This window comes from Helicoverpa zea, chromosome 15 (assembly GCF_022581195.2).
Source record: "Helicoverpa zea isolate HzStark_Cry1AcR chromosome 15, ilHelZeax1.1, whole genome shotgun sequence".
Lineage (NCBI taxonomy): Eukaryota > Metazoa > Arthropoda > Insecta > Lepidoptera > Noctuidae > Helicoverpa > Helicoverpa zea.
In genome coordinates this window covers 788,478-798,408 of record NC_061466.1, presented here as the reverse complement: position 1 = coordinate 798,408, position 9,931 = coordinate 788,478, and the positions used below count along the sequence as shown (strand labels likewise).

Here is a 9,931-nt window from a genome sequence, read left to right as displayed (position 1 = left end):
AAGAACTCGTTCAAAAAATAGAAGAAAAATGCTATATAATATGGGTCAATAAAATCATTAATCGACCAGTGACATTTTACTCGTACAAGAATCTTCATAAAAAGACATTAAAATGCAAGTAAATAAACCGACCCTCGTAATAAATGCAACCGTTTTTTTTCTTATAGATGGTAAAACTGCTCTCAATAATGAGCATTAAACTGCACGGAATATAACCATATCGCTTTCCTTCACTCGAAGAGGAACCAATGGAACTCGTATCAAACTCCAATTCATATTTTGACGAAAGCAATGTCAATATGGACCATACATTAGTCGAAACCCCTTCCCGTCTTATTACTAGGATAATCATCTATGTGTGTCACATGTGTTTCATGACAACAATTCGGGCAAAAAAGTGGTTTATAGCCTTCCTTTATAATTTGGCTATCTAGCACTGAGTGTAGTTTTCAAATCTGGCCAGTAGTTCCTGTGAGTATACGCAGAAATAAACTTCAGTTTCATAATTGAAATTACTCCAATTCTCGAAAGTAGGAACAACTTTTTTGACAAACAAGGCTTAGAAGGATGCAACACATCTTGCAGATCCTATATGACGTATGTGTCATCACGTAAATTACATTTGTGATTACCTGAGTTTTTGTATGAATCAAATCATTTTGTTTGGTTAGTTTTTTATAGCTGTCGACGCGGAAATCAAACGAGATCTCATTGGTACTCAGGACCCTTCTTGCCTTGAATTAAAAATAATATAAAACGTGTTGTCTGACGTCTGCAAGGAATATATTTTTCCTCTGATGCTTTAGTTTGTAGACCGACTTCAGTGCGTTTAGTCCTGACAATGCCGTGTAACACTGGCGTGAAACTGAACGGCAAAGTGGCTGTAGTGACTGGTGGCAGTTCTGGTATGGGCTACGAAGCTGCAAAGAATCTGGCTAACCATGGAGCTAGAGTTATCATCGCAAGTAGAAACGCAGCTAAACTCGAAGAAGCTACTAAACAAATAATATCAGAAACAGGCAATCCTAATGTTTCTTACAAAACTGTCGATCTAGCATCTCTAAGTTCAGTAAGGAATTTAGCAAACGAAATCAATATGGAAGATAAAGTAAATGTGTTAATAAACAATGCAGGAGCCGTTGCTTTACCCGATAGTCTGACAGCAGATGATTTGAACCTCACAATGCAAGTGAATTACCTTGGAGCATTCTTACTTACGTTTCTATTGCTGCCGAAGTTACGAGCATCAGCACCCAGCAGGATCGTGAATGGAGTGGCCGCGACGATGTATGTTGGTCATATTGATTTCGACCACTGGAACGATCTTGGACGATACAATGTTATAACTGCATTAGGGACATCTAAGCTGGCAGTTGCTCTGTTTAGTGCAGAACTGGATAATAGATTGAAGAATACTGGAGTGACCGCTAATAGCTTCGATCCCTTCTTAGTGAAAGATACGAATTTACTCTCAAATATTCCACAAGGTTTACAAAACGTGTCTCAATTCTTCCTCAACATTGTTGGACAAAGGAAAGAAGATGTGGGAGAGCAGATAGCCTACTTGGCTGCTGCACCAGAGTTAGAAGGAGTTAGTGGAAAACTCTTCAAGTTTTGTCACGCGTTTCCTAATCATTGGCTTGTTCATAACCGTCAGTTCACCAAGCGTCTGTGGGAGGAATCCAAGAAAGCTGTGAAGATAACTCAGAAGGAAGACTGGGAGATGAGTAATGCGGTCTAGGATAGTAAGAAGTGCTCAACTGTTTTCATGAAATCAAGTAAGAGTGGACGTAGTCATAACGTAGATCTCTACATCGAGTCAAAATTTAAATAGAAATAAGAAATGTAGGTGTAGTCATTATTTAATCATTTTGCTTTTCTATTTATAATCCACGAAATAAATAAACGAAAATTATGTATGAAATATTTTATTCCATAGGTATTCACCGTTGAAATTCATTTTCTTCGTGCCATGGGTTTTCTAAGTCTGTAACAAAGAAACAATTTTTATCATTAGAAATAAGGTTTTCTTTGTTGTCTAGTAGAAATAAGGTTTTCATAGTTGTCTAGATTAGAACAGTATATTTTAAACATAGGATACCTGCTACGAGTTTGAATCCTGTCAAGTTATGATTTTACAAAATGTCATTTCTTTATAATTTTCACTTGTTGTTTAAATCTTGCTAAAATTGTTGTTTGATCTATGTTACCTATACCTGTAGATATTATTTTCTTCATTGTCATATCTTGCTGTATTGCTGCATCCTCGACATTGTCATTGTGTATATTATGACCTTTTGTTTTTACGCCATCGCCATCTCCATTAATCATAATTACTTACTTTATTCTTCTCGGAAGTATACTGACATTATAGTTCGGCCATTCAGAGAATGCGTTCCTGACACGTCGCGATTGAACTGACGACGTAACTTTGCAATGGCGTTGCAGTTACGATAAAAATATTTTTGCTGGTTGTTTACCGTTTTAACAATTGAGGAGCATTAAAACAACATTATTATATCAATAATCAATGAATGTAGTTACGTCGTCAGTTCAATCGCGACGTGTCAGGAACGCATTCTCTGAATGGCCGAACTATAGGTCATTGTATTACAAAAACAAATGAAGAATATAAACTTTACTTAATAGGTATAATACTAACGAGATATATGTTTGTCTGTCTTTTTAAACAGTTGTTCCCATTTACATATATTATGAAGTTTGTGATAATGCTTTGATTTGATGATACGTGGGTGATCCATACTAATATTGTATCTATGTAGATGATCTAGAAAATCGATAAAAAATATATTTTAACTTAATCAGGAAATAGTTCCTCTAGAACTCAGCAGAGACCGTTCGAAACCGCTTACAGGTATTTCATGCAGAGTGCGACTCTGTGAAATAGTTGATAACTCAATATGTGATTGGAACAACGAAAAATACATAGTTTGACAATGGATAAACCTTATACAATTTTCCAAACAATAAACGAACAAACCATATTATTATTGTTATGACAACTGGGACACAATGCATTGACTTGTTCCATCAATCTAACCATTTATAGTTAGCCTACAAAGGAGAGGACGTTTAATATTTATAAGTCATATTATTGTATTTGTACGAATAAATTTTGATGAGGTGGTCATATTTGCCGGAAACTGACATGTATGAAATATATGTACTTACTATCGCCTCATGTGGTGATTAGAAAAACTCGCTATCCAGGAAGGCCATAGAAAAGTTTTTATCCAGGTTCGTGAAGCATTTCCCACGGGACGCAGCCGAAACCGCTGGTGGAAGCTTGTAGTAGGTATAAGTAAGTATTGTCAGGGATGAAAGTTTTTTTAAACATACCTATAGGCTGTGGTATCACTAGGGCTCCCTATGAAAATCATTGTTAAACCAACAATTTGGAATAAGAGAATTGGCCCAAGTTCACCATCAACATAAGCGTCACTTTTATTAAAACAACTGTTTACTGTTTCACTTTACGTTCCACTTTAAAAGAAAACAATGTGGTGTTCATGTTGTCGGTGAACTTGGACATTAATGTTTATTCTGTTTGAACATTGCCCTCTGCATCATCATCTTTCAAAATGTTTTGATGGAATCATAACTCGTGTAACAAGCTCACCAGCAATCAGGTTATGTCAGTAATTTAAAATAACCTTGTTAGCCGTGAGGCGTATAATAAAAGCACGAATAATCTATTAGTTCAGAATTACTATTGTGATATTATATGAGGGTTCTGCACCAGCAATTATTCAAATATTTTTTTACATTGTTTTTTGTTTTGAAAAACACTTCAGAGTAAAAATCATGCAGCACTGAACTGTAATGAAGTTACTCGTATTATTAATACATAATGTGTCATCCGTTTAAGTAAGTATTACCTACTCCGTAACGATGCAATGTAAATATCATCATCTGCCTTTGGTGTCCAAGATATACTTAGAAATTAGAAAAGTTGCATGTTATAATGGATACGAATGGAAATAATTAAATATTGTATTACGGTACCCCAATAACAACTGAAGCTGTTGCATAAACTAGTTACGCGCTGCGTGTTTGCTTGCACATATCTCACGGCCCGCTTCGCATCCATTGTGACCACGCTTTTGCGAATCCAGGACATTGGGAAACTATGCTTGGAGATAGCACCACTTAATAGGTAAGTAGTTAACTACGTTGCAACTAGTCCTGCTGGACTATTGAGGGAAACTGTAGTGAGACGTTTTTCCAATAAAACTGATGATAAAGGAAACGTAATCTCTTTTCAGCATAAATAAGTAGGTACCTGCGTTTCTGGATAAAGGCGAACCACTACATGCATGTGTACGTTTGGAAAGCCTAAAGATTCTACATAGCTATGAATAAGAGAGACGTATTTTTACACCCGACATTGAGTACTGCTACTCATTTAAATATATTGTGGAGGTATGAGAGCAGAGAGTAAAGCTCATCATACCTCGCACTAAAGGGAGGATCCTCCGACCGGACAGGTGTTTTTGTCCGGTGGGCTACTGCCCGACAGTTGTTGTCGGGGTGATCTATGCGTATTCAATGTGCGCGCGAACACTGCATGTGCGATGCAGGATAGTTGATGATAGTTGCGCCTCCGAATGTGTAGATGGCGGTGTTGTAAGTTGTAGTGCTGCTACAATATTATGTTCAGTCAGCTCAGTTTTGAAGACCTTGTTGCTGCACCTTGACTCAAATTGATTAATACTACCGGTTCTCATTTGTAGCTAAACTTCTTTACATAATAGACGCATATCACAAGTATAATGGCTGTAAGAGACGACTTCACGGATTGTGAGACCAGTGCACGACTCGATGGGAAAGTGGCTCTTGTCACGGGCGCCACAGCAGGAACCGGTCTAGAAATAGCCAAAAACTTAGCCAGGAGAGGAGCCAAAGTCATCATAGCTAGCAGAAATCCCAAAAAGCTTGATGACGCTAGAAGAAGCATCGTAGAATCTTCTGGGAACAGCAATGTTGTCACCAGACAAATGGATTTGGAATCTCTGTCCTCAGTCAGAAGATTTGCCGATACAACGATGAAGACGGAACCGAGGTTGGACATCCTGATCAACAATATCGGAGCGATCGGTTTAGAAGACAGGATGACCGAGGATGGTCTGCAGCTGATGATGCAAGTCAACTACTTCGGGACATTTCTTCTTACATACCTCCTGTTCCCAATGCTCAGAGCTTCAGCGCCGGCAAGGATCGTTAATGTCTCATCTTTGGCTTTGATCTTGGGCACTATAGACCTGGATAACTGGAACGACGTTGGAAAGTACTCAAACTTTGGATACTACTGCAACGCAAAGTTGGCTGACGTGCTCTTCACAGCCGAGATGGAGAAAAGGATCAGAGGTACCGGTGTCAGTGTTTACAGTATGGATCCAGGGTTAGGAAAGTCGGAATTTTTCCGTAATTTTGACAACGACTTTATTCGGAACGTGTTCAATTCTGCGTTACTGGTGTTCGGGAGGCCGTTGCATAGAGTAGCGACTATGGCAGTGTTTTTAGCAGTGGATCCAAAGTTTGATAGTGAAAGTGGGAAGCACTATAGAGACTGTCATGAGTTCTACAGCAGTTGGTACGCGAATGATACAGAGCTGACCAAAAATGTTTGGAAGGAAACTAAGCGCCTCGTGAGAATAACAAGGGAAGAAGATTGGGATGCTGTCTATTAAAGGAGTTTGTTTCGATGATCATCATACTCGAAATAATTTATTTTTCTATTTTATTCTAATGATATCTGTGCGAAATACGTTACCATACGCATACCTTCTTAATTCAAATGTCATTGCAATTATTTATGAGAGGCAGTTGTTTAATGTGCGTTATTTAAAGTAGAATATATTATATTTTATTAATTTCATGCTGTGTGTTAATTTTTCCAAGGCCTTTTTTCGCATAAACCCACATACAAATGATAAGAATTGGTAGCTAAATCGTACGCATTACGTTGTCGTCCTATTAAATGCGGACTTATGTAATCTTTGGTGTGTTTTTTTTATAGGAAATTATTCAGTTCGATAACATCCTCAGGGCCTTTCCACATGCATACGGCATGCGTGCAGACGACATATTACCTTCCAGCCAGTTATGTATTTCTGATACATACTGGCATACATTTTATGAAGAATCAAACGAGTAACACAAGTACAGATTGATTACAAAGCATCAAATATCAATGCATAGGGTCGGCAATGTAATGCGCTTATTATTATGTCAGTCACACTCTCCTGGCTTCCGTGTGAATTACGCAAATGTGACGGTGGTGCAAGTTACAAACGAAAGGGTAGAATATTCTTTAGAAAAATTGTGTTTGAAGATGCCCATAGTTGATATACCGATAAAGTGTTAACTGTACAGTGATTCGCCACACACAAAAGTGCCTGACTATTTTATATACTCAAGGTCTTTAAAGATGCAGTTGCTATTATCTTTATTCTGTCGCTCGCAAATATTAGCTATTCGTATTCTTTGTGTAGATTTGTTATTTATTTATGTGGCACAGTAGGAATTCAAACAGAGTCACTAACTTGTAACTACGTAGCTACGCACTTCTAAAGTCAGCCATTTGACATCCCGCGCCGTAGCACTTTTTGAATATTTTTTGTCTATGCTATGTACTGTCAAGTCAATAGTGATCAAATCATTTGCTTTATAAATCTTTTTGCTTGTTACTTACACCGCTACCCCAGAAGGATTCTACTGTTGACCGCCCCCACTTGAGTGGGAAAGTGTTTTCCCAGCGCGAGTGGCGCGTCTCTAACATTCTGCGCACACAAGCCGTGTTATGACGTTTGTACGTGTCTTTAGATTTATGACAAGCATTACACAGTTTGTTTGCTCTGAGAAAACCTTCTCAATTGACAGTTACAATGTTTTGTATAGTGCGTTTGTATGACATCATCATCTGCTTAGCCTTTTACCAACTAAGTATGTTGGGGTCGGCTTCTAGTCTTCTATTTAATTAATGCTCTCCCTTAAGCAAAATCTGGGTATATGATAATATCTCGAATATACTCCTAAAAGACTTCTAATTGCATTCAACGATCATATCATTTCCTGAAGAGATATAAAAAAGTATTTTCTCTGATGATGCCCAAGTAAAGTGCGAGTATAAAAAAAACTGTGATTTTTAGGTTCCAAGTATTCTTAAGACGCTTTCTATGCTACAGAAACAACACACCTATTATTGAGTATTTTGTATTTGTAAACAGTTTGAAGCCTGCACCATTAGGAGATACGCGGCACAAATACAAACGAACACTTTGTGGAGTGATGCACTCGGTCGAGAATGAGGAAGTGAGTTTGTTTTACAGATATGTAGGAGATTAGCAGTAGACCTGTGAAATTTTTGGTTGACTTAAAGTTTTACCTGATTCACACTGAGTGCCAGAGAAAGATTATTCAAAACATTCATAGATGTAAACACCATAGCTCTTATCATCAAAATCTGGCTAGCCTGGTCCCAACTCTGTTACTATATTGAATTCGCCTCCCAGTCTAACCAGTTGCAGCTGGGTACCAGTGTTTTACAAGGAGTGATTGGCTATGTGACCTCATCAACCCAGTTACCCGGGCGAACCAACACCCAGGTAAAAGTGGTTCTCAGAGTTACTGGCTTCTGACTTCCCGTAAAGACTGCCAAAGACGTTCAAATGACACCATAGCTCTTATCAATAATTACAAAATTGTAATCATTACTCTCCTTTCATTTCGCAAATAAAACAGTCGAATCCGTTTCAGCGCTTACAAAAAAACAAAGTCATCGCTACGGGTCACGCCACATTACTTCTTACCAAGTACACTTAGCACAATAGCTCTCCATTATAACCATAATTATGTATAATTGCAGGACACTACAGACTAGACAATGAAGGCTTCAGCTACTGAAAAGTGAATGGAAAGAAAAAAAAAAGTGTTTATATTGAGAACGATGACCATGACCATGCTTTATGTTGTCTTTCAGGTGATATACAGTTCTCATAAAATAATTTAACTGCTACAAAATTAGTTAGAACTCATCTAAGCTCAAATAGCCATCGTATTTACATCCATAGACAAGCATATTATTTCAGCTTAAACGAAAATCTACTAGTGACCTCACTGAATGCCGGTTTATGGGGCAGGCAGTTAAACATAAGCGTCAGGACCGCTGTTACTCCAGAGGATTCAGAATTTCCCTAGCAACTGAAAAATCGTAGGAGAGTCAGTAACTCAGAGCCTCGCCCCTTGGGGTAGCCTAAGTACCACAGCACAACATACCTAATCTTACCACTAACCTTTTAAAACCAATACCAAAAAAAAAAAACATGTTCAATCAAAAACCTAATTAAATCTTCTTCAACAAAGTACACTGCCTTGTCATTGTTACATAAGAGCCAATAGGTGCAAAGCGTGCCCTTTCCCACAGGCCAGGGGTCCACCACGTTACGAATAGAGATGTCGAATTGAATTATGATAGATTATGTTATGACCTACACTCCCATCTTACCTGACAACGGTGGTTATTTAACAGTTCTGTTATTGAGATTGATGGGAAAACTGTAGTTTATGGAGTTTCTGTGTCGTCACGTAAGTGTTTATGTCCATCGGTCGATTTATTATTTTACTTGCGGATTTCTTGCGGTTTCAGTCGGGTTCGGGATAAAATATAGCCTAAGTATGTAACTAGTGTAGATTTTCATCAGTGAAAGATTTTTTCAAATCGGTTCAGTAGTTCCAGAGCCTTTAACATCATCTACATCATCATCATCATCATCATCATCATCAGCCTATCGCAGTCCACTGCTGGACTTGTGCCTCTCCAAGTGCCTTTAACAAACAAACAATAAAGTGTTTCCTCTTTATTTTTATTTACTATAGATCAAACATGTGAGATACTAGCTTGGAATCGTGGTTTCACTTGGCTGTCTTCTTCTACCCACCTAAACAGTTTACCGCTCCCTTCTAGGGAACATTAGTAGCTCATTTTAAGTTTCGAAACATTTCAAGTAGCCTTCGGTAACCTGTTGTCAATAAAAATTAAGGATAGATAAGCCTACCTACATACAAGCTGGGATAGGTTGTGCATAGGTGGCACAAACTACATACAGTTCTCTGACCCAGTTTCATCCTTTCTTAGAACAACTTAGTCATCACTATTTATCTTCCTCATCAAAGTGAAGAAAGCTAGTGCGTTTAGAATAGACAATGCACTCGCATGCCTCGTTCGAACGTGCCAGTGGTCACAGACGAGTGTGACATAATATGTAGAGTGCAATCAGGCTACTGTTGCACATAATATTAAACGACTAGCTTCTGGCGCATCTCATTCTAGATTCTATAGTGATGTTCTTAAATTTATCGATAATTATCATTGTTATATTATAGTTGTATAAAAAAGTGAAGCTTAAAATATTAACAAAGCAAGATGTGGTAAAACACTGTACATAGCAGCACCTGTTAGACTGGGAGCTGAAAACAACATAGTTCGTTATATGCTAGGCAGATGATGATTAAGCGACTATGCCGAAGTACTACCGTGATTAAAACCAGCATTAAATCGAACAAATAAACTTAATTATCATTAGTTAGGGTTATTACAGTAATAAAGTTCACTTCTTTTAATAGTCTTGTGAACTCACTTCGTAACATTGGGTCTTCACAATACAAAATATAAACAAGACAAGTGTTGCTAATTTCTGAACTACAATAAAAACGCGTTCTCCTTGTGAAATATCGTACCGTTACAATCAAACAGTTATTTTGTTTCCCAAATCATGCAATGCCGGTCGGCCGCACAATTATTTTATTTCTTTGCTATGTATGTGGTGACATAATAACTATCATGGGTTAACAACTAGTGATGTGGTTCAGAAGTAAACTATGTTCGTGAATCGTGAATTTAATCGTTTTG

The 9,931-nt window shown here is 37.8% G+C and overlaps 2 protein-coding genes across 2 annotated transcripts; both read left to right on the top strand.

Moving 5' to 3' along the window:
* The first annotated feature begins 816 nt into the window (after window positions 1-816).
* On the top strand, window positions 817-2,362 carry LOC124636968 (retinol dehydrogenase 13-like). The gene has a single exon (XM_047173267.1). The coding sequence runs from the start codon at window positions 842-844 to the stop codon at window positions 1,739-1,741; it is 900 nt and encodes a 299-aa protein (XP_047029223.1). The 5' UTR covers window positions 817-841; the 3' UTR covers window positions 1,742-2,362.
* A 2,368-nt stretch (window positions 2,363-4,730) lies between these two features.
* LOC124636977 (retinol dehydrogenase 13-like) lies at window positions 4,731-5,899 on the top strand. The gene has a single exon (XM_047173276.1). The coding sequence runs from the start codon at window positions 4,794-4,796 to the stop codon at window positions 5,709-5,711; it is 918 nt and encodes a 305-aa protein (XP_047029232.1). The 5' UTR covers window positions 4,731-4,793; the 3' UTR covers window positions 5,712-5,899.
* Window positions 5,900-9,931: the final 4,032 nt, after the last annotated feature.

Coding starts and splice junctions, on each gene's coding strand:
- LOC124636977 (XM_047173276.1), top strand. CDS start 4,794: ATGGCTGTAAGAGACGACTTCACGGATTGTGAGACCAGTGCACGACTC.
- LOC124636968 (XM_047173267.1), top strand. CDS start 842: ATGCCGTGTAACACTGGCGTGAAACTGAACGGCAAAGTGGCTGTAGTG.